General features: G+C 41.2%; 1 protein-coding gene across 6 annotated transcripts; it reads left to right on the forward strand.

The window, feature by feature from the left end:
* The first annotated feature begins 16290 nt into the window (after positions 1–16290).
* Positions 16291–24930, forward strand: Zbtb14 (zinc finger and BTB domain containing 14). 6 transcript variants are annotated; one of them, XM_047525887.1, is made up of 3 exons: positions 16291–16683; positions 19024–19107; positions 20626–24930. In XM_047525887.1, the coding sequence occupies exons 2-3, from the start codon at positions 19105–19107 to the stop codon at positions 21970–21972; spliced, it is 1350 nt and encodes a 449-aa protein (XP_047381843.1). In that variant the 5' UTR covers positions 16291–16683; positions 19024–19104; the 3' UTR covers positions 21973–24930. The 6 variants fall into 6 exon arrangements, with proteins under 6 accessions (XP_047381843.1, XP_047381845.1, XP_047381847.1 ...); XM_047525889.1 differs by lacking the exon at positions 16291–16683 and adding an exon at positions 17236–17665; XM_047525891.1 differs by lacking the exon at positions 16291–16683 and adding an exon at positions 17236–17607.
* The last annotated feature ends 233 nt before the right edge of the window (positions 24931–25163 follow it).

Consider the following 25163-nt stretch of genomic DNA (forward strand, 5'->3'; position numbering starts at 1 on the left):
TTGAAGATAAGTGAATTAACTGTTACTAGCTATTATGTTTTATATTATCCACTACCAATATACCTGTTCCTTTCAAAGTCATGATATTTTCTCTCTTCTAAAACATTACTAGGACCCTATGTAATACTTAGTTGTGTACTTATTAAACCATTAGGGACTACTTTCCATTAAACTATAATTTGTTACATCATTTTTAAAAACACCTGATCTCTTTGCTCTTGTATTGTAGAGGGGAAATTTTCCGGCTCCCACTCCCAATACCCCACTTCACACAGTGAGTACAAAGAGATCCCCTTAAGTGCAGGGATTGTGTCTGTCTTGGTGGCGATCTCCTCAATCCCTTATGCAGAGCAGGTGCTCACTATGCCTTTGTAGAGTAAATGGCTGGATCCAAGCAGAAGCCTCTTTGTGATGTGCTGTGACGGTCAAAGTGGAAAGATGGGTGAAAGGAGGAGTTCTGCATGTGAACCAGCTACCACAAAAGAGCCATATTATCTCAGCTCGCCTTGGGAGAATCTCCTGCTCATTGATTTTCTCAAGCACTATGAGATTCCTATGAAGGCTTAAAACAATAACAACGGCTTAGTGTTTTTTTAATCATGAGAGAGAAAATGAAACTAAACAGTAATGAAATCAGCATTTAAGGAATAGTGTTTGATGTACTGGTTAAGAGGCTGGAAAGAGGCAATCTGGTTGAAATCCTCGCCCTGCTATTTTCTAGGTGCTGTGGCTTGGATAAGTGTTCCCCATAGACCCATGTGTTAAAGGCTTGGTCCACAGTCCGTAGTACCATGGGAAGCAGTGGAAACTTTAGGTAGTGGGGTCAAGTGGAAGGAAATCCAATAATTTGGGGCATGCCCTGAAGGGGATATTAAGATCCCAGCCCTCTTCCTCCTCTCTTGTTGCTCCCTGACCATGAGGCAAACTGCTGTTCTGCCATGCACTCCTATCATGACGTATTGCTTCACCACAGTTCCAAAGCAATGGGTCCAACCGGCCATGGATTAAAACCTCCATAACTATGAGCCAAAATTAACCTTTCTTCTTTTAGAGTTGATTATCACAACTTTGAGTACACAAATTACAATTAAGATGAAATAGAACAATTTTTGGAAAAGCACAAACTAGCACAAGAAAGTAAGCATTAGACGGCCCAATGACCCTTGAAGAAATTAAGTACCTAATTGGAAAATCTACAAAAAGATCTTCAGGTATAGATGATATCACTGAAGAAATCTAATACACAGTTAAAGAAGAATCAGTATCAATTCTATGCAGTCATTTCCAGAAAACAGAACAGCAGGGAACAGTTTATAACTTATTTTATGAAGTCGGTATTACCAGATCATTAAACCAGAAAAGACGGTGCCAAAAGAAAACAATGGAAGGAAATGTAAATTGACAGGGCTGAAGTTCATTATGAATATGGACACACAAATCCCTACATAATGCATTTTGTTCAAAGCCTAGGAAGTCATGTGATTATATGGATTGATGTAGAATAAGCATATGACAAAATGTAATACCTTTAGATAAAAAAAATCTTAGAAAAATAGAAATAGAGAATGTTATAGGTTAAATTATGTCCCCCAAAGCATATGTTTATGCTATCCTCACAACTGGAATAAGGTCTTTTTGTTTTCAGAAATGAAATTATTGTGAAGAAATTACCAAAGATGTAGTTTTGTGGGAGCAGGGTGAGCTGTTGTTCCAATGAGATTTGTTGTCTTTATCAGAACACAGTGCAGACTGCGGGTTCAGTAACACTTGGTCCTTACGAGGAAGGCAGTGCAAGTTCTTGGTACAGTGAGACTTGTGTCCTTAAAAGGAGAGCAAGGATTTTGTTCAGTGGCACTTGTGACCTTATAAGGAAAGCAACGTGGGCTGCTGGTGGAGTTGCATTCTCATAGGAAAAGCAGAAAGAGTTGCTGGTCCAGTGAGACTTGCATCCGTATAAGGAGAGTAGGTCTTCTTAATATGATTATCTTCTCTCTTAGTTAGTTGATTTTGTAGTGAAATATCAGAATTTCTATCCCACTCTTTTTAGGTATGTTCTGTAGGTATTAATTCGTAGTTCCCATGGGCGTTCCATTTTACATGAGAAAGGGAAGCCACTTTGATGTGAACCTATAGCTGGATAAGTTCAGTAACATACAGAATGCTTCTCCTGAACAACTCCACCTCCATCCCCTTCAGTTACTGATGTAATGTGTGTACATATCATGCGGACTCAGGGCGGAAGTGGCCTCTGAGGGCCTGTGTACCTCAGCATGGTGAAATGATTTTTAGGCATCCCCTAGGTCAGCATAGTCTCCATGATTAATTCTCAAGCGCCAGATGAGCCAAGGGCAAGGCTGCAAGATCCAGGTGAAGCCTGGGCATCAGAGGGTTTGGCCCACGGATCATTCCAATATCCCTGACCTTGCCAAGAAGTGTGCTAGTGAGCCTGTGCTCCACACCTTCCCCTTGTCCTGTGAGCATCAGCTGCCTGAGGAAGTCAAGCAGCCAGACCACAAGGGCATTAGAAGGTTCAGCCTGACTCTCACTGATCTCCGCTCCCTGCATACAAGGACCCCTGCTCCCTGGATTGCCTCCCACCAAGACCCTGGGTCTCACATGCCCAACTCCAGAATCCTCATCTGGGGTGTCACAGCAGCAGATGGCAGCAATTTCTCCCAAGATACCTCCAGAGGGCAGCCCCAGGACAACAGCAAAGCCTGCAAGAGGGTGACCAGGAGGATCGCTGCCTGCTTTCAACAACTGTGTTGCTGCATGCCCTGTGCCAGCAGTACAGTGGCTCCCATCCAAGGAGGGCCAAACTGTGGGAGACTGAAAAACAGGGTGGTGCCAATGTAAATGCAGAGCTGACAAAGACAAAATGAATAGACAGCCAGCCAGAGGAGCCTACGCTCTGTGGATTCTGACATCATGGGGTGGGCATCAGTCACAAGGACTCTAAACAGATGCATGAGCCAGGCGGGCTCAGGTTCTTTGCACCAGTTCCAGCCAGGAGCACCTCTGGATCCATCTGGACATCGGGAGTCTCCTCTGCCCCCACCTGCAAGAGACATCAGAGACAGTTTTTCCTGGGACACTTCCCCCTGCCCTGCTCTTCTCCGTCCTTTCTCCCATGCTTCTGGGATGGCAGAGATGTTCCTTTAAAAATTAGTTTCTGGCTTTTGCATACTAAAATTGATGTTCAAAGATTCTAAAAAGTTGATTATCTCAGGAATTTTGTTACAGTAACACACAGCTGACTAACATACTAGGTGTACAACATCTGGCAAACAGTTTAATTTCTATGTGTTTCGCTTTCATCACTTGTAATTGGGGATACATATGTCACTGGGTATTGTGAAGAGAAATGAGTTTATACACATGAAATGCTTAAACAGCACTAATCCTAACCCCATGTCAAGTGCCATATAAGCATTTACTGTCTCTTTTATTATTACTCTAAATAATCCAGCAAGCAGGCTGGGAGGACTAGAGAATCAGAGTTTATTTCCATGCTCTGTCACTAACTTTGAGTGCTAGTTTTGACATCTCTAGGTTTCTGTCTTTGCATCTGTGAAATGAGTGTGTAGGCCACATGGAAGAGTTTCATGGAAGGGTTTCAAATACTGTAACAATTTACCTGGCCCTCCAATTCTTCCCTTTCAAAACGAAAATGTATGGAATTGTTGCAATGAACAACTTACACAATGAATGTGTAAGCACCATAAACGCAAAACAAGTGTAATGTTGGTTTAGGCATCTTTGTAAGGTGTATTCAGTACTATATTCATGATGAAAGCATTTTAATATTAATTTCCAAATCTGATAAGTCCCAACTGTATTGCAAGTATAAAATTAAGTAGGCATCAAAGAAAATAAGACAACTACAACAACATTTTTTAATAAGATGATTTGGCTGGTGACCCAGGGTTTCTTCTTTTACTTCTCTTCTCACTGCTCACCTTTGTTTCCTCTCAAATGTTTCTTTTTGTTTTCCCTCAAGGAATCATGTATTTCCAGAGCTAGAAGCATCTTTCTCATTTTTGATGTCCTTGTAATTGAATAAACTCCCACTCTTTCTGAAAATTAAATTTTTCATTTGCTTCCTTTTGTCCTAGTAATATTATTGACTTACTTATTTGAGTAGGCTTAACTGAGCCATGGGAATATTTAATAAGGTGGTTAAAAAAATCTGTAAATGCTGGAGCTCTGAGAAGAATATATGGCTTGAGGGGAATGTGAGGTTAATCTGTGGCAGCTGATATATGGGTTGTGTGGGCTTTCCCTACCTGTTTATCATTTGAGTGTAGTTATAGGTCAAAATTTCAAAATACTGGAATATTTACATTAAAAAGTTACAGTGGCCCTATACAATATATACATTAAATAATATATATTGAGAAGTCATAAGGACCTTAAAGCTAATCTAGGCAAAATTTGATGATTTAAACAATAATTAGATTATGTGACAAGAATTTTCTTTGCCTCTGTGTTTTTCTTTCCCAAATCCCGTAACTCCAGTCTAATCCTGAGAAAAACATCACAAGGCCATATGGGGACAAAATTCTTGCAGGATGCCTGCTTGGCTTTCCTTGGGACAGCTGAAGGCATGAAAAACAAATAAGACTGAGAAGTTGTCACAGGACAAAGGCAAATGCGGAGATGAGACAAAGAAATGCAGTGTAGTTCCCTGGATTGAATCCTGGAGAGGAAAGAGGATGTTAATGAAAAACTTGTGAAATCCAAAGAAGGGTAGATCTGAGCACTCCTTGGAGGATCTTGGTCCCCCTGGAACGCTCTGGACCCAGGACTGTGGGTCCTCCTGCCTGGAGGGGAGCAGGTTGCCTTCCTTCCCATTCCAAACTTTCCCACCTCCCTTCTCTCCCAAAGCACCAAGTGGTGACTCAGACCAGCTGACCACGCAGTCTGCCAACCCTTCCCCACCACTACCACTCCCCTCATCCTTGAGCTGTCTCTCTCCCAAGTCATGCCAGAAACTGCTAGACATTTATGAAATCACTCCCAAATTAAGGTGTGTTGTGCATTTGATTTTCAGCAAACATAAACATTACATCTCATTAGAAATTAGAAGAAATAGCCGGACGTGTTGACTCTCACCTGTAATCCTCACAGCTGGGGTGTCTCAAGTAGGAGGATCGCAAGTTTGAGGCCAGCCTCAACAATTTAGCGAAGCCCTAAGCAACTCAGTAGAACCCTGCCTCAAAATAAAAAATAACAAGGGCCTGGGATGTGGCTCACTGATTAAGCATCTCTGAATTCAATCCCTGGTACCACACACACACACGCACACACACACAATTAGAAGAAAAAGAAAAAAGAAAAAAACTCACACATTGTCAACTGTCCTTCACAGATGAATGCAGAGTGAGGGTGGAAGACAGGTGTCTTTCTGGTACCCTAACTGTCACCTTCTCTGCAAGTCTTTTTTAACAACACCACTTAAAATCTTTCATCCATATTTCCAGCCTTCCTATTTCCTCCCCTGCTGGAGAGGCAAACCTCTCCAGCACTTATTAACAGGTGACAATATACCTTTCAATTATTTATTTGTTTATTGTCTGGTCTCAGGCAGGAGTCTTTGTGGGCTTCTTTCTTTGTGGTATCAGGATGCCTCGTATACTGGAACAAGATAGATGTGGTCAGCCTTCTGTACCCGCAGATCCCACATCTGTGCATCCAACCAACTTGGATTGAAAATTTGTAGGAAAAAATTTCGTCTTTACTGACTGAACCTATACAGAATTTTTCTTGTTATTATTTCCTGAACAATGCAGTATAACAACTATCTTCAGAGAATTTATGTAGTACTAGGCAATATAAGCCATCCAGAGATGATTTAAAGCATATGGGAGGATGTGGGTAGGTTATATGCAAATGACATGCCATTTTATTTAAAGGACCTGAGCAAATATGTGAGAATTCATGGAAGTCACCTCCCCTTTGGATGCCAAGGGACAATTATAACTATGTATTGAATTAATCAGCCCTAGAGGTAGGTCTATCATTTTTCTGATAGACTTACTTATTTTACAAATAAGTAAACTGAATCTTGAGCTATGCAATAACCTCCCAAGAAACATTGGCTAGTAGGTAGTAGCAGGAGGATCCAAATTTGGAACCCAGAGACTGGGCAACTAGGCACTCCTTACCCTCCTCTGCTTTTCTTCTATGCCTTAAATGCAATATTTGTCTCCTAACTGATTTTTGAGTTAAATAAGAAACTAAAGAATATTATATTGATGGACACTTTTAGTAGACATTTGAGTAGCTATTAAAGTGCTATTTAGACAATAAGAACCTGAAATCTGTTTTAACAATTAAACCTGAATATTGCAGATGTACAGTAGGTTCTAAAGGCATGCTCTCACTGATTAAGCACCTCTGAATTCAATCCTTGCACGCTAAGTGTGCTCAGTGTGCTTAAGGAATGGCCAAGACAAAGTAGTGCTTGGGGGTGGAGGTGGTGCTGAGAGGTAAGATGTTCTTTGCACAAATCTGTGAGAACAGATGCCAGTTGGAGAACTTTTTATTTTGGTTTTTCACTGAGTTACTTATTATGCTGAGATTGAAGTCTCTATGGTTGAGAAAACAATATAGCTTTTTGATTGCCCAAAAGAGGAAGCTATAATTTTAGCTCACTAGAATGAAGTATAAATGCATTGCGGGTTTCTTGAAACAGTTTTAACAATATTTGATGGTATGATGATAATTTTGATAAAATAAAGTATTAAATTCTAAACCAAAATAAGTTGATTCTACATGTGAAAGGTATAGTAAATAGTTTAATAAACAACAGAACTAATACAACACAAAATTTTCATATTATAAAATTGTGAGAAAATTGATGTGATAGAAGACCACTTTCAACAAAAAAGAGTGGGAAAATGATCAAAATCATTTTGGAGCACAGAGAAATAAAGTACAACTTGAGAGATATTTCTATCTAGCAATTTTACTAAGAAATGTAATTTGAATTCCAATTTCAAAGTAAGAAACTGTCCTGGATTTGATTGCTGCCCCAGAAGAGGAGAAGGGTAATTGACAGGCATCCACATGATGGATGAAGATCAACTCCATATATTGAAAGTGATCAACTCCATATAAAGAAAGAGAGAGGAGGTTGGGGTTGTGGCTCCTTGGTAAAGCCATTACCTAGAACATGTGAAGTACTAGGTTTGATCCTCAGCACCACATAAAATAAATAAATAAAAAATCAAGTTAAAAGAGAGAGAGATCAGAGCAGGCTAATTTCAACTTTAGTAACCTGCTAACTCAAAGAGAATAAAATATTTTGAATATTAATATAAAACACATGTCCCACTCTAGTGGATGAAATATTCTTTGTTCAAGGACAAAAGTCAAATCTCCAGAAAAGAAGAAAACTCTCAAGTGTACCTCAGTGCTCTGCTCTGGTGTAAATCAAGTAGTTGAGTTTTGCCACTGGCAAACAGTAGAGGGAAGAGAGAAAGGCAACCAAAGTTATTCTGAAATTTTAAGAATGCAGGACTATAGAAGATGACAATATTCCTTGGTAATGGGGAAGGCTATATCCAGGAAGAAAGGGAGTCTCGCCTTTATGCAGTAAACTTAAAATGATGCAAAATGCTCCCACAGAGCATTTATTTCTAGAATGCATCACAGAGTTTGAAAGAGGACTCATATTAGTGTTAAAGTATATAAAAGCAGGCTTATAAATGACAGAAGGACAGATCCATGATAGCTAAGTGCAATGAGAAATCTTACACCAGGGGAGGAGAAAATCTATACATGATAATGGAGATTATTGGAACAACTGGTGAAACTTGAATATGAACAATATTATATCAATGTTAAAATACTTGATTTTGATCACTGCACTGTGGTTATGTAAGAGATTGTACCTTTTGTTTTGTTTTGTTTTAGGAAATATACACTGGGGTATTTAGGAAAAAATAGCTTCATATCTGTAACTTACTCTTAAAAGATTGGTTCAAAAAAAGTTGTGTGTGTGCAGAGGATGGGAGAAAAAGAGCAAATGATTAAGCAAATGGAGTGAAGGTGTTAGCAATTGATAAATCTAGATAAAGGTAAAATGAACATAAAATTCTTTTTACTATATTTCTGCAAATTGTGAGAATTAAATTTTTAAAAGTTACCAAAAACCCTAAAACTATTCCAATATAATTGGAAATAAACTAATATTAAATCACACTCGGTTTAATAACATTATTAAATAATGGGCATATAAAAAGAAGTAGAGAAACCCAAGAAATATGCAGAAATGAATGTAAACAAAATTATATAGAAAAACACATTGGAAAGGGGAAAACAGTCCTTAGGAGGAAATTTATAGCTTTTTAAATAAACACATCAGAAAACAAGAAACTATCACAAACCAGCAGTGGGTTGACCATTTCTTCCTTTCTGGTCATCTTGCCACTTGGTTTGTGGAAAGGGAGTTCTAGGAAGGCAGAAAGAAACAGGGAGGTCAGAAAGAGGAAGACCAGCAAAAGCCACCCTATGCATTTGTTTTTGAACTGCTAGACTCACCTTTGAGCTGCTTGTGTGGATCTGATGTTCATCAACATACAAAGCACATTGAGAACTGAACTAACAGATCAGGTCCTAGATTGGCTAATACAAGGAACACATGCAAGACTGATTCAGGCAGCTCTCCAAATACACCAATCCATAGCACTGGCGGCTTCAACCCCACCTGGTTGTAAAATATCAGTTCTTTCCATAGAATTTAAACAAGGCTCAGTCTTGTAATATTGTTATTGAAGGCTCGATTTTATCCCCAATGCCAATCTAAGAATGAGGATATGGTTCTGAGAAAAAGGAGAAAGAATTTTTAATGCTATGCTAGCAAAGGAGAAACACAGGGGACTCCTGTTCCAGAGGCTATGATTCTGCCTAATAGTGGGAATAGTTTTGTTTTGTTTTGTTTAAAAAAAAAAAAAAAACGAATTCAAAGGCTACATTTCACATGTTCTCTGGATGGCACCAGAAGATCTCAGAAATGACTATCTCCCAAATTAACAAGTGCATTACAGAGTCTGAATTACTTCACTTCTGTGGTGGGTGTGTGCCCAAGGACGAAAACTCTGCCTAGGATGGGGAAGAAAGATAATCCTGTTTCCTCTGAGATTGGGGAAGGGGGGATATTAGGGAGGAGCAGGGAGAGAGGAAGAGAAAGAAACATGTCCATTTTAAAAATAAGTCACAATGGCAGAGCAGCAAGGGCTATATTCAAAGCATAAAGTGGACCACCATTACAATATTAAAAATGTCCAAGACATAATCCAAAATTATTCAGCATACAAATATCAAGGAAATATCAACTCCCATGTGACAAAACAAACAGCAGATGGCCACACCAAGATGACAGAGAAAATTAGGAAACAAAAAACACTTGGAAGAAGCTATTATTAAAAGTCTCCAAGAAGCAATAATGGATCACTTAAAACAAATGTAGAAATTCTCAGCAAAATAAATAAATAGATAAATTACATAAATAAAAATAAAATGGAAATTTTAGAACTAAAAATACAACTAAAACAAAACTTATTTGATAGGCAAGTGGCAAAATGGAGAAAAGAAAAGAGCAACTCAATAAATTCTAGATGGAGCAGCGGATATTATTAAACCTGAAAAATAGAGGGAAAAAAGATTTAAAAGAATGAAAAGTTTTATGATCCCATGAGAGTTTTTTTTTAATTTAATTTCACGGTTCATGCTATTAGAGACTCAAAAGAGGAGAAAGAGTGATGTTGAAAACAATGTGAAGAAAAAGACTGGAAGCTTACCAAATTTAGAGAAAGATATAAACTTACAGATTCTAGAAGCTCAGTTAACTCCAAACAGTAAAACCCATAGCCAGAACATCATAATCAAAATGCTAAAAACTAAAGACAAAAATCTCAAAAGCCCATTTACTTAGCCCATTTATTGATTGGGTTCTTTGTATTTTGAGTGTAAAGTTTTTTAAGTTCTTTATAAACTTTGGAGATGAGTGCTGTCTGAAGTGTGTGTGGAAAAGATTTTCTCCCACTCTGTAGGCTCTCTTTTCACATTATTGATTGTTTCCTGTGCTGAGAAAAAACTTTTTAGTTTGAATCTATCCCATTTATTGATTCTTACTTTTATTTCTTGCGCTATGGGGGTCTTGTTAAGGAAGTCTGGTCCTAAGCCAACGTGAAGGAGATTCAGGCCTACTTTTTCTTCTATTTGATGAAGGGTCTCAGGTCCAATTCCTAGATCCTTGATCTATATTGAGTTGAGTTTTGTGCAGGGTGAGAGAGAGGGGTTTGATTTCATTTTACTGCATATGGATTTCCAATTTTGCCAGCACCATTTGTTGAAGAGGTTTTCTTTTCTCCATTGCAAGTTTTTGGCACCTTTGTCTGGTATGAGATAACTGTACTTGTGTGGGTATGTCTCCGTGTCTTCTATCCTATACCTTTGGTTTAATTGTCTATTTTGGTGTCAATACCATGTCATTTTTGTTACTATTGCTCTATAATAGAGTTTAAAGTCTGGTATTGTGATACCTCCTGTATCACTCTTCCTGCCCAGGATTGCTTTAGCCAAAGCAATTCTGGGTCTTTTGTTCTTCCAGATGAATTTCATGATTGCTTTTTCTGTTTCTATAAGAAATGTCATAGGGATTTTAATTGGAATTGCGTTAAACCCAAAATACAAAGAACCCAATCAATAAATGGGCTAAGGAAATGGGCAGACACTTCACAGAAGAAGATATACAGTTAATCAATAAATATGACACAGTATTCATCATCCCTACAGAAATGCAAATTAAAACCACCCTAAGATTTCATCTAACTCAAATTAGTATGGCTATTATCAAGAACACAAGCAATAATAAGTGTTGGCGTGGATGTGGGGAAAAAGGTACACTCATACAATGCTGGTGGAGTTGCAAATTGGTGCAGCCACTCTGGAAAGCAGTATGAAGATTCCTCAGAAAGCTTGGAATGGACCCACCATTTGACCCAGCTATCCCACTCTTCAGTTTATACCCAAAGTACTAAAAATCAGCATACTACAGTAACACAGCCACATCAATGTTCATAGCAGCCCAATTCACAATTGCTAGATTGTGGAACCAAACTAGATGCCCTTCAATTGATGAATGGTAAAAGAAACTGGCATATATACACAATGGAATATTATTCTGCCATAAAGAATAAAATTATGGCATTTGTTGGTAAATCAATGAAGCTGGAAAATATCATGCTAAGTGAAATAGGCCAAGCCCAAAAGAACCAAAGGCTGAATGTTTTCTCTGATAAGTGCATGACAATATATAATGGAAGGGGGTGATGGGGGGAAGAGAAGAATGAAGGAACTTTGGAAGGTGTAGAGGAAAATGGGGTGGAAGGGGATGGAGGACAGAAAGATAGTAGAAAGAAACAGACAGTATTACCCTATGTATATATATGATTACATGAATGATGTGAATCTACAATGTGTACAACCATAGAAATGAAAAGTTGTACCCCATTTGTGTACAATGAATCAAAATGCAGTCTGTAAAAATAGAAATGATTTTAATAAAAAAAAATCTCAAAAGCATCCAGAGAAAATTATCTTCATGGAATATTTTTTTTGTTTTGAAATAATATTAGATTTATAGAAGAGCAGCCAAATATTGGAATTACAGAAGATTTACAGAATGTTCAGCTTCCTCTGATGTTAACTCAAAAGCACCAAGAGAATTCTCTGGATGAACAGGTTCCAGAGAAAAAAGGGGCAGTAGTACCTGGAGCCCAGCATAGACCAGATGCCCCACCAGTTGACAACACCTGGAGAGGCTCTTCTACATGGCCAACTCAATTCTGAGATAGTCCTTCCTCCAGAAGTGTATGCGGACAGATGTTCACCTTCTTCTTGTTATTTAAGCTTCCCACTAAACTGACCCAGACTTTCCCTTCAGAGGAAATGAAATCTTAATGAAGATTCCTAGGAAAGAGTTCCTGAGAAGGAAACATCCTATTTTCCACTTCTGAAAGTGAGAACAAATTCCCTTAGGAATTCACTCTATTAAGGTGGCTTGGTACGCCCAAAATTATGAAAAAGAAAAGTCTACACCAAGTGCTGGATTCAATCTTCTGTCTGCACAACCAGAAAACAGAAGTGAACCACTTTCTAAGTAGACCCCACTTTCCAGTGAAGATACTTCTAAAGGCAGAACAATAGCAAGATGTCTTTTTACCTTTCTTATAAAGTGACTTTGATTTTTTTTCTCTTTTATTGCTATTAACTAAGAGATTGTGTCATGGTTCAAATGGAAGTTTGGTGCAATAATTTCTTAGAATATTTTATAACCATAGATAATTTAAATGTGAATCATATAAATTGTTTCCATTTTATTCAACTTAAAGGAATTATAATTACTATAGTATTTTTGTTCTTAATACCATTAAAATAATTCAAGAACACAGCAATAACATTTCAATCTTTCTCTAAAATAGGCTTGATATTTTTCTCTTTGGATATTATTTAAGTGAATATACAGTAGCTCAAATGGAAATGTCATGAGATTATAATTTCTTAGGATAATGTTTTATAAATGTCTATTCCTTATGAATGAATCTACTAGTAATCTGTTTCTTTTTCATTTGATTCCCAGATTTTTTATTGTTATTTTAAAAGACTCTTCTATTGATTCAGAAAAAGCTAAGGTAATTTAGATTTTTCTCTCTTTTCATTTTCACTGTGGTTATCATGCAATTGTGAAAAAGGAAGTTTGACAAGATCATACTTCTTAGGATAATTGTTTTATGTGTAAAGTAAATTTCATGAGTAAACTGCTAATTTTCTTCTACTTTCAGGTAGTGAAGGATGGTATGTTGTTTGACAGAATTTGAAATGTGCCCCTTAACATGAACTGGAAGTTTTATATAAATGGTCTCATTATGGGAGACATGTGAAAATCCAAGTCTCTCTCTTTTTTTTTTTTAGAATTTCCAATTTCAGTGCATTAGACAACAGTGTTTAAGGTAGGGACACTCCAAATCTTATCTGTGTGCTGAACACTGAGTTTACTATATCTGAGTCTCCTACTATATTAGGAGACTAATATGTTTGCCCAAGTAAATTTTAGATTAAAAAAGGAAGACTCTTAGATGGCTTCCACTGTGCTTAATAAAAACCTCAGACCATTCTCTGTGAGGCCTTCTGCTGGGCCCTGCTGTTCTTATGGGCCCATCTCATGTTCACTGTGTTCCAGTCACTCTGTCCTCTGAGGAGTCACGCATACCTAGTTCCTTTCTTTGACCCTGTTCCCAGATCAGCCTGAAATGCAATCCCTCACTTGCCTTGACCTTCTTTTCCTCACCCTACAGGTTTTAAATGTGTTTTTGGAGTTTTCCCAATCAAAACTAGTCCCTCCTGTTCCTTTTTCATCATATTCAATGTTTTTAAAAGCACTTATCACAATGTACAATATATAATCATTTATATGATAATTTGTTGAATGTACACATCTTTATCTGTGTGTGGATCTATTTTTGTTCATTTGCTGCACCCAGGGATTTCAGAGCGGAGGGTGTTGGGTGCTTATGATACTAGGTGGGACACATTTCCTTCTGCAGGTGTACTGGATTTTGCTTTATAACAAAGCACAACACATAACCTCCCAGTGACTCAAAAACATTTATTTCTCACTCATGGGTCTGTGGATCGGCTGTTGCCTTGCCTCAGTTGGGGATGGGCTCAGGTAGGCCTTCAGGGTGGCTTCCTTCTCTCAGATTTGTTTGCCTTCAAGGGCCCAGGCTGAGGAGGAAGTGGCAACCTGTGTGTGTTTCTCTGGAGGCAGACCACACAGCACACAAGTGGGAACACAGGCTGCTTCTCCATGCCTCTACTCAGAACAGGCCCACTCTTCTCTACCAGCGCTCTATGGTCAAAATCCACAGGAGAGCCCAGGATTAATGTGAAGGAGAAAAAAAAGCAACCTCACTCCTCTGCAAGAACCCCAAGTGACCTGACATTTCCAAGAATCTTTAGGGGGTTGCTTTGAATACAGTTCAGGCCCTAGCACCTCACATTTCACACCTCAGGCCCAGGTCTTACAATCCTTAGACACAGGTTCCTCTCAGGAGGTCATGGACATCCCAAGCGAGGGTCAACATGCTCTAAGTGTCCCCCATCAGTTATTGGAGTCTAACAATGATCTAGATGGTAACCATTGCTGGCAGGAGAGAAAAAAAACACTTATTTGAGGAAAGTCCTGATCCTGATTAACTCTTCTAGATTGGCACTTGTCAGCTGATGTCTACTAGGAGCCTCCTGAGTGCTGGGAGATACACCAGTAAGGATGGGAACACAGGTGAGTGTCTGCATCAAGCCCTTCTCTTTTGGATTCCCACGTCTTGTTCCTCCTTCCCATGTACCTTTAATTTAGACTCATCCCCATGAACCCCATGACCAAGCAAGAAACAGCCAGGCAGAGCCTGGGTGGTACAAAAAGGAGTAACTGATACAGAGCCAAGATGTCAAGAGAGTGTCATTCTAGTGCTTGAGCATTTTTCTAAACTATTCTAATTTCATTAGATTAATCATAATCTGATGAGAAGACTTTACCTAACCATACGCAAAAAGATTGCCTTTATACAGTAAGCAGGTAATAAACAAAAACAGAATGAATAAAAGTGCCCATGTGTGGTATGGAAGCAGGGGAAGCAGCATTCATGAACATTTCTGAGAGTTAGTCATGTTCACAGACAGTAACTGCAATGGTCAGCTTGATTGCTTGATGACTTAACTCTATACTATAGCATACTGTTATTACTCCCCCATAAATAGAAACAGGATTGAAAAGTACAAGCTGGGCAAATGAGAATAAAGCAAGTATGCACATGGGATCAAGTATGATGAGCAAGAACTCTGGAGACAGTCAACCTGGTTCTGGGCCTGCCCCTGTCCCTGGAATCTACTGTCTGTGGTGTGGGTCCTTTTAACAGTTGAGTAATATTTGTGCTAGCACTTACCTGGGCATTAAGCCACTCAATCCTTGTAACTGCCCTACTACGTGTTTTTGTTTTTGTTTTTTTCAGTCTCTTCTCTATTTAAGAGAATAAGAAATTGAGGTTTAAATCGTTAAGCTACAACTGGAACTGGGTATGCCTAACTCTAGAACCCCTCTATTCTATCCTGTCTCAGTCAATAGATCTACCAAACCCCATACTTTTGTGAACATCAGAAAAGATGTGTATAAGAGCACCTTGGGAAACGTTAAACCAACGCGGTTAACATTACAAAATCAACCAAGGGCATACAGAATTTCTTTTAGAAAATATGGGCAATCATAATATCTTTTCTTAAATGTTTACTTAAGTACCGGTTAACAAGCATTATCTTAATTTTCACACAAGCCCACGAGGAAGGCATCGCTCTAATTTCGGGTATTAAATTGTGTTCTGCAAAATGGTTAAAACGTTATAAAGTAATATCAGCAACTCAAAGGCCATCTGCAGTACTCCAGTCCAACTTCCTGTTTTTACGTGCACAGAAACCCTGGGCGCTGAATGGACTTCCCAAGTACTCAGGACAGGCCCAGGCCCAGTCAGTAGGGGAGTTTTAGCTTCTGCAGAACAGATTTAAGGACAGTGTCCTAGAGCTGTCCCTCAGCTCTAAGGAAGCTTCAAATGAACTCTAGGGTCACGTCTGCAGGAGAAAGGTACTGCCTCCAGCCCGCATGACTTTCCTTGAGAATATCCTGCTAAATGAATGGGCTTGGCTTGATACAGATCTTTAGAACCAATTCCTTTCTCTTGGGTGATTGGGTCACCCCTTAGACGTCAAATCAAAGATGGCACTTACTGCATGCGTTCTGAAAACGCCCACCTTTCCCAATAAAGAGTTCGGTAGCGACGACAACCAAGACCCTTTACCCACAAGCGCACCGGTCAGAGTGTACGAAGAGTGAAGCTGCCCAGAGCTCCTGCCCAGGAGTCCAGGGGAGCCCTGCAAGCGAAGCGCTTGACCCGTGCGCGCACATCGGCAGCACTGGCCCACGCACATGCACACGCACGGGAGCGCTGGCTCCCGCGTACCCGGCGACGGCGCAGGGCGCGGGCGGGAGCCCAGGAATCGGAGAGGGAGGCGGGAGCTACAGGCGGGGCGGGTGCTCGCGAGCGGCGCTCGTGCATATGCTTCGCAACAGCGAAGCCCCGCCCCTTCCCCGCCCACCTCTTCTCCCGCGCGCGGGTTCCGCGCGCCCCAAGCCGCGCGCGTGCGCGCGCGTGCGCAAGCCAGGGCCCTCCGGGGGCGGCCCCGTAGACTCCACCGAAAGCGTCGGCAAGGTCCCGGATTAACCCTTTCTCTGCTCGCCCACTTGGAGGCCTGGTCTGGTTCCGTGCCTGCGCAAGCCGGCGGCGCGCCTTCCCCCCAGCCCGCACCGCGCATGCACGGGAAGGGGGGGGCGGTGGGGGTGTTCACGGCTGGCTAGACATTCTGTGCTCGTGCAAGGAGGAGGGCTGCTACCATCAGGGACGTGCACGATTTCCCCCACCCCGCCCCCTCCCAAACTCCAAAAAAAAAAAAAAATCCAAAACACTGCCACCACCGTGCCCCCGCGCCCCGCGTCCATTCCGTCCCGGCCTGCGCGCTAAAGAACGCGGGGAGCCCACGGCGAGTATCTGTGGTTGTGCCAGGCTGCAGGTAAGCGCGGGCCGGGGTGCGGAAGGGGCCGGGGCTATCCGCGAGGCGGGCGCGGGGACGCGGGGGCAGCGGGCGGCTGGTGCAGCGGGTCGGCCTGGAAGAAGCGCGTTCCCGCCGAGCTCTGGGGCACTAGCCAGCTCCAGGATGTGCGGCGCCGCTGGCGGCGCGGCGCGGTGCGAGCGGGGACGGGCGTGGGCCAGGGCTGGGCGTGGGGATGGGGCGCCCGGGGGCCGCGCAGGCCGGCGAGCGGGCTCCGGGAGCGGCCAGGCGGTGGCGGCCCCGCGCGCGCGCTCGGCGGCCGAGTTCATGGCCGCCCCCGCTCGCACCGCCGCAGTGCACCGCTGTGGGGGTGGGGATGGCCCGAGTCCCGCGCCGAGTGCAACCCGCCCGGCGCCGCCCCTCCGAGCCACGGGCCCCGCCGCGCCGCCCCCAGCCGCCTGCGGAGGAGGGGGCCCGGACCCCCGCGCACGCACTCCCGGGTGCGCCCGCGGAGCTCGGGAAGCCGGCCGCGCGCCGCCCCCGCCCCCGGCCGCGGGAGGGCGCGGGAGGGCCCGGCGCGAGCCGGCCGGGGAGTGCGCGGGGCGCGAGCTCCGGGCTCGCGGGCGGAGCGGGGCGCGGCGCGGGGCTGCGGAGCCGGCCGCACGCCCGTTCCCGAGCTGGTCGCGCCGCCGGGCCGCCGCGGGCCCTGCCTCCCGCGCTCAGAGCCCAGGCCGGCAGCCTTCGCCCCAAGTCTGTTTATGAAATGGAAAGTGGCGCTTTCACCACTGAGCTCCGAGGCCGGGAGCTTTTGTTTGGAAGGAATGCAAAAGGCCTTGTTCATTCCCCCACATCCCGGGCCGAAAGAGATGAGAGTGAGGGCTAGACAAGCTTTGAAAGTGCCTCGGATCTTGCTCTTTATTCCCTGCTTCCTCCCTTTCTGAAGTGGTGAGGCAGCCATTGTCGCAGCTGCTCAGGGGTAGGGGTGGCGGCTGCGGCTGCTTATGTAAGTTTGGCTTTGCGGGAAGCCCCGCTCCATGCTCTATAAGGGCGACTTGCGCACCCGCAGTTCGGGGAGCAGTTACAAAGGGGCATCTCTATTTGTGGAGGTAGTTGGGGGCTACATCTTTTCTTGCACTCACCCACATAAATACTGGCAATGGCTGTCTTCCGGTTTGACTCATCTGAACTTAGCAATTGGAACATCTCTATAGAAAAAAATGAGCCAGTGGATGCATGGTCTTTCCTTTCAGGTCCTCGGAGAACGTGGGGAGGAGGACAGCCAAATACACACCGGCCAAAAAGGAACACGCACACAAAGTTTACATGTACCCTGTATGACCCATGCATTTTTATTTTTTAAGCCCCAGAAGTTACATCAGTGGGAAGTGTCAGGGTAGAAAAGTTCTGCTTGGACTGCCCTCTCTCTGGGGGTGACGACAGGCCCCGGGGACACTAAAGAACAGGGAGCAAAATGGTCAAGTAAGACGCATCCTTAGAAATAATTTTGCCCAGCCTTGATGCTGCAGACGAGAAAACCCCCTAATACTCTAGTTAGCTTAGTGTTTTCTATAGAGGGAACTTTTTAGGATTTTCAGGTGTTGATCTTTAAGTTGGAGGCCTGCACCAGTTTTTTGTGTAGTTGTTTTGCTTTTTTTTTTTTTTTGGTGGGACTGTATTACAGCCCAGTCCTTTGCTTCTACCATACCAGTATATTTGGTCACTGTTTAGTAGAGGAAGCAGTTTAGTTTGCAAGATATTGGTGTGTGGGATGGAGTTCTTCTAAGAGTTAAACTCAAAAAGCTAAATTTCTCTAAGACTGTGTAGGGATAGAGGTAAAACACCTAGATTTCACAAGTGCAACTTAAAGACAGGTGTGCTCTATCTCAGACAGGTGTGTAAAGAAAACAGTTACTGTTTCCTCCCATGATATATATGTACTTCTACGGCTTTGTCTGTGCTTATAAGTGCATCTATATATTTATACAAGCCTAGAGGAAAATGTGCAGCGTTGCATACCCAGCTGGAAATGGTGGAGTTTTCCGCATCCGTGTAGTGGTCCACATATGTACAATTGTGGACATGGCTTTGCTAATGAGGAGTAATCCCATAGTGGTTTTCCAACCCATCCTTCCTATTGGAATGCCCAACCCTCACCCATTCTAGTTCATATCTGTTCAGAACTGAACCTAATACTATGAATCACCTACTATGCTACTCCCAGTCTGAAAGTGGGACAAGAGGTGCAAAAAGAATTGGAGGTCCAATCTTTTTTTAAACTCAATTCTTGACAGTGTTCTTAGTTGAGAATTCAGAATAGAGAAAGATGTTACCTCACTCTTTGTTTTATCTTTTTCTCTTTAGGTCTGGTGTGCCCCTGATCAGAGTTACTCTGATCTGAAGATTTTGGTGTTTAAGGCATTAAGATAATTGCCTGAGTTGTTCATGGTAAATATGTCTTTGAATTTAAATCTTGAAAAAAAATTATTTGGTGTTCTCTGTAAAATATATATTTCACTTCTGATTATATATAACACTTCTGTTTCTGTGGGAAAATTGTTTTCCTTACATTTATGCTCTGATGAATAAAAGTTAAACAATGTTTTTTGAAGAGAACAAATAGGACACATTATTTTTAAAAGATCAGTTCTTTATGGTAACAGAGATCTTTTGTGCCAGTTCCTAATTTCTTTTCCTTGTAAAATAAGTCAGCACTTGGCAAGAACAGGTCCTGAAGTCCAAGCTATTTTGAAAATCTGAAAATGTTTTGATTACTGATACGATGATGCCACAAATGAAAAATTCTACACCATGAAATTTTGTTTAAAATATTATTAAAATTGTGTAGAATTACTCTTAGCTGGGCATGTAATCTCAGCAATTGGGGAGGCTGACGCAAGAGGATCACAAGTTCAAGGCCTCAGCAAGTTGGCAAGACCTTAAACAACTTAGACCCTGTCTTAGAAAGTAGAAAGTTCTGGGGATATAGTTCATGATAAAATGTCCTCGGATTCAGTCCCCTGTACCCCAAAATAAATAAATAAAAATACCTCAAGCTATGTGTATGAGCTATACATGAAACATAAATGATTTTGTGTTTAAACTTGGGTGAGATCCCCAAGATGTCTCACATTATGTGTATGCAAGAATTTAAAAAATCTGAAATCCAGAGCACTTCTGGTCCCAAACACTTCAGGTAATGGATAATCAACCTGTACATCCAATGTTGATGATACTTTTATTTGGATGGCAGTTGAATTGGTATCCAGTGGGAATGAAGCCACTCAGAAGTCATCTGATTTTCTTTGGGTCACATTAAACCCTGACCCTCATTTAGGAGTGACATAAAACTGTTATGGAAAAATTAGAAGATGACACTGAGTATTATGGCAACGACTTCCCTCTGTAGTTCTGTATCAGTGGTTGTCTCTTCAATCTATGAAATACTACACTGAGAGCTCTTAAGTTGTTTTAGGAACTCTTCTCTGTATGTAGTATTAGAGTAGATTCTATAGACAGGTCTACAGGATCCTTGCCTCCAAACTGTTTTTTAAACCTTGAGGTTCAGTTACATCCCGATTACCTCTGGTTGTCTGGAAACATGGATTTTGGAGCTAGATTATCTGCATTTGAGTCCTAGCTCTTCACTAAATGACCATAGAATAAATCAAAGTTATTTGGACATGAAGTTAGTTAAGATATATAAAGTGCCTAGAATAATGCTTGGCATGTATTTTATGAAGGTTGATATTGTTATTGTAACTAAACAAATATTTTGTACACTGGAGATAAACAGAAAACAGTATGGAAATCCCTCAGTTGGGATCAGTCTTTTCTGCCTTTATTCTTGGACCATCCTTAACATTGACTTTGTGAAACTGTTAGGTTCATGAGATGAAAATCTGTTTTTTCTATAAAGTATTATTCATAATTACTGAACTCCTTTTTAAAAAATTTTTTCCCTAGGAGTTTTTCATCAGTATGTCTGAAACCATTAAATATAATGACGATGATCATAAAACTCTGTTTCTGAAAACACTAAATGAACAACGCCTAGAAGGAGAATTTTGTGATATTGCTATCGTGGTTGAAGATGTGAAATTCAGAGCACACAGATGTGTTCTTGCCGCCTGCAGCACCTACTTTAAAAAGCTTTTCAAGAAGCTTGAGGTAGATAGCTCTTCAGTAATCGAGATAGATTTTCTTCGTTCCGATATATTTGAAGAGGTCCTGAACTACATGTATACAGCAAAGATTTCCGTAAAAAAGGAAGATGTTAACTTAATGATGTCATCGGGTCAGATTCTTGGTATCAGATTTTTGGATAAACTCTGTTCTCAGAAGCGAGATGTATCTAGTCCCGATGAAAATAACGGCCAATCAAAGAGTAAATATTGCCTCAAAATAAATCGCCCCATTGGAGATACTGCTGATACTCAGGATGATGATGTAGAAGAAATCGGGGATCAGGATGACAGCCCTTCAGATGACACAGTAGAAGGCACCCCCCCAAGTCAGGAGGACGGCAAGTCACCTACGACTACACTCAGGGTTCAGGAAGCGATTTTGAAAGAGCTGGGGAGTGAGGAAGTTCGAAAAGTAAATTGCTACGGCCAGGAAGTAGAATCCATGGAGACCCCAGAGTCCAAAGATTTGGGGTCCCAGACCCCTCAAGCCTTAACATTTAATGATGGAATGAGTGAGGTAAAAGATGAACAGACACCAGGCTGGACGACTGCCACCAGTGACATGAAGTTTGAGTATTTACTTTATGGTCACCATCGGGAGCAGATTGCCTGTCAAGCATGTGGTAAGACATTTTCTGATGAAGGCAGATTGAGGAAGCATGAGAAACTCCACACAGCAGACAGGCCATTTGTTTGTGAAATGTGTACAAAAGGGTTCACCACACAGGCCCACCTGAAAGAACACCTAAAAATCCACACAGGGTATAAGCCCTACAGTTGCGAGGTGTGTGGAAAATCATTCATTCGTGCCCCAGACTTAAAGAAGCATGAGAGAGTTCACAGTAACGAAAGACCCTTCGCATGCCACATGTGTGACAAAGCCTTCAAACACAAGTCCCACCTTAAGGACCACGAAAGGAGACACAGAGGGGAAAAGCCTTTTGTGTGTGGCTCCTGCACCAAGGCATTTGCCAAGGCATCTGATCTGAAGAGACATGAGAACAATATGCACAGTGAGAGGAAGCAGGTTACCCCCAGTGCCATCCAGAGCGAGACCGAACAGTTGCAGGCAGCTGCCATGGCCGCGGAAGCTGAGCAGCAGTTGGAAACAATAGCCTGTAGCTAGAGGTGGCAGGACAGGAGCGCTGCACCTGGGAAGCCAAGCCTGGGACTGCACTGATTGTAATCAGCCAACGCCAGTTGTTATGTTTTCATGGAAACGAGTGGAGCAGCGTACTTGCTGGACGTAAGGCAGGGGTTGGTTAGGTTGTTTTTAAAACTTTTGTCAAGGAAATTACGTTCCTAAGTTCTGACCAAACAGTTTCACTGTCCTGTCTGGTGTCTATTGTTGCCAGTAAGCTCCCCTCCCCTACTTTTTTATGATTTTAATTTGAGAACTCCTCTGTCCAGTTTAGAAGTGAGAGACTTCTGTTCTGTTTTTAATCCTCTATACTCGTGCTGTGAGTGCATTGCACAGAGTAATAATTGAGTAAGTTGATTTCTTAGTCATATGACTTATGGTCAAAACAGCAGTTTTAATAACTTAATAAATGTTCTTCACATAGACCCAGAAAATGTGCGTGGGTGGTTGACCAAGAACACTGCACAAGTGTGAAACCAAGTTCTGGAAATGCAGAATGGTGTTAGATTTATATTTGGTTTGTTCATTTTTTCTGTCAGTTTTTCCTTGTTTTTGTGGACAAGTAATAGTTGCTTTGCTGAAGTGTTTCTTCATCCATTTTGATGGCCCCATATTTACCCCAAGAGCTATAGTCAAACATACTACGTCATCCTGTGAACCTCCAGGACACTGGTGCTTGGGACTGGGCTCACAGGTTCCTCTTTGGGGGGGCATTGTCCTGCACGAGTGGGGGTTTGTGGAGTAGACCAGTGGTGAGAGGAGGGAAAGCCCTCAGAGATGAGGTTTTCACATGTGCAACAATTCCAAGGCGTATTAGGTCAAAATAATTCTTAATTGATCTTGAAATTGGATTTGTATTTAGGTTCAAAATTAGGACAAAAAAACATTTGTGTAGCTTAACGGAATGTCATCAAGCTTTTGGGCTCTCTGTGGCACATGATTTATCCATAAAGGAGATGCAATATGCTTACTTAAATTAATAAATTTAAAAATCTTCTAAGTGTGTAAATAGTAGTGTTGGTCTTATGTATTTCAAGTGAAAGCAGATGGCTGCACCTTGTTTTGCACAGTGGATTAAAGTAACTTCCATGAGCAACAAACATCAGACTTTTTAACCAATATTAAAGATTGTCAGACCAAATGTTTGTTTTTGAAGTATATTTCATCACTGGGTACAGTTTAAATAGGAATTGATTGCCTTTTCTTAGCTATAAATCAGAATTATAAATTCTGTTTGAGATTTGGTGTACTAAATGTTCTTTTAACCATTTCCTTAGGAATATATTGAAATGCCAACAATAGTTTGAATTATGTTCTGTAAGAAAGTATTAGTCAGTTATTTTAGAATATGTACAATTGTAGAAAATGCCAACTTTTAAAATTCACATTTGGTTGCTAGAATTTTTAAGTACATTAAAGTAATTTCATTTCATAGCTTGTTACATTAACACCTGTAATGACTATTGTGGGAGAAACTTTATTTTTTAAATTGGTGTATATGTTCTGCCCAAGATTGTAGGATGAAGATGCTACTATAAATGAAATTATTTATTGGTAAAAATGTTTAGTTTAAAATTAATTTAATTTCTTTTCTTGAAAGTTGTTTATCCTGTACTAAAAGTAGTCTTGTCACTGTGTTTATATGCTGTTAGTAGAAGGGGAACTGACTGCTGCTGTTCCAAGGCTGTTTTAACCAAAGCAAAGGAAAAATGATTTAACATCTTGTTGATAGCTACTTCAACAAACCATATTTTGGGCCTTCATTTTTGTATATAAAAGAAAGTATACTTCTATCATTCCTGTTTTCATTTTTTTCATAGCAACCTTCCACTCACCCAGGTTTCTACCAAAATATGCTTTCTACACTCTTAATCATGGTTTTGCAGAATTGCAAGTTTATCATGGTATTGACCCCTATTGAAACCACATAATCATGGCAGTACCTCCAAGAAAGAAAGTTTAATTTTCAGCACTTTATTTATATTATGCAGGTATTTATTATTTGGCCTGTTTTGCATGAGAAGTAGATTTCTATTACAGTTTCTACCGCTGGTATTGGGTTCCTGTGTGTATTAGGGTGCATGTTTTCTTTGTGTTCTTTTAGTGACAGCAGAGTCATAACCTGACAGCTGGTCTGCTTGATGAGACCTGGTTAGTAACTGCCTTTCTCCACATCCATCTGGCTGTAGTAGTCCCCAGGACAGTGAAACCATCATGTTAGATTCTTCAAGGATACCTCCAACACCATAGGGAGTTAATTCTGAAGTGTGCTCACCCTGAATCTGCTACATGAAAGGAAGGGGAATTCTAAATGTCAATATTATTCCCTTTTCACTACTACTTTTTCTTCTATTTGTATAAAGAGAATGTCCACAAACTTGATGTTAACTTTTGTATTCAACTTGCATTGTATTGGTACTGATTAAGAAAGAGGATTTTGGGAAGTTTAACTTAAGGGCAATGTGTTAGCTTTCTGTTACTATAGAACCATCTGAGATGGTCAACTGATGAGAAGTTTTGTTTTGGCTCAGTTTTGGAGGTTTCAATCCATGATCAGTTGGCCCACTTGTTTTGGGCCTGTGGTGCCACATCACAAGAATATATGGTGGATCACAGCTGCTTATCACTGACCAGAAAGCTAGGAAGAGGAAGATGCCCTTCAAAGGCATGCCCCCAAAGACCTGAAGAGCTCACCCTAGGTCCTATCTCTCAAAAGTTCCACCATGACCTGATAATGCCATGGGCTGAGGTCAAGCCTCCAACATAAGAGTTTTTGGGAACATTTAAAATCCAAACTGTAGCAGGTAATTTGCCTCTATTTACTTGCTCATTTCTTTCAAGTGTTTGGAAATTACAGAGGTTGCCATCAAATGAACTTGATACCAACTCCTATTTTGTTGGAGGAAAAGATTGAAATGAAAGAAAATGATGTAAGTGTAAGTGTATGTAGTTTCCAATTAAATGGATTATATTCTGTAAAGTCATCTGTAATTCAGTCGTTTGGAACCTGGAATTCGTTTTCTTGTGGTAACATTGTCAGTGATGATAACTGCTATGAACAGACTGTAAGTGTAATTGAACTAGAATTATAAGCATTGTAGTACTGAGTTATGAATAGTAAAAGTCAGAGAAACCATGACTTCCCAGAAGGAGAATGGAGATCTGTCACTTTCCTC

This window comes from Sciurus carolinensis, chromosome 15 (assembly GCF_902686445.1).
Source record: "Sciurus carolinensis chromosome 15, mSciCar1.2, whole genome shotgun sequence".
Taxonomy (NCBI): Eukaryota; Metazoa; Chordata; class Mammalia; order Rodentia; family Sciuridae; genus Sciurus; species Sciurus carolinensis.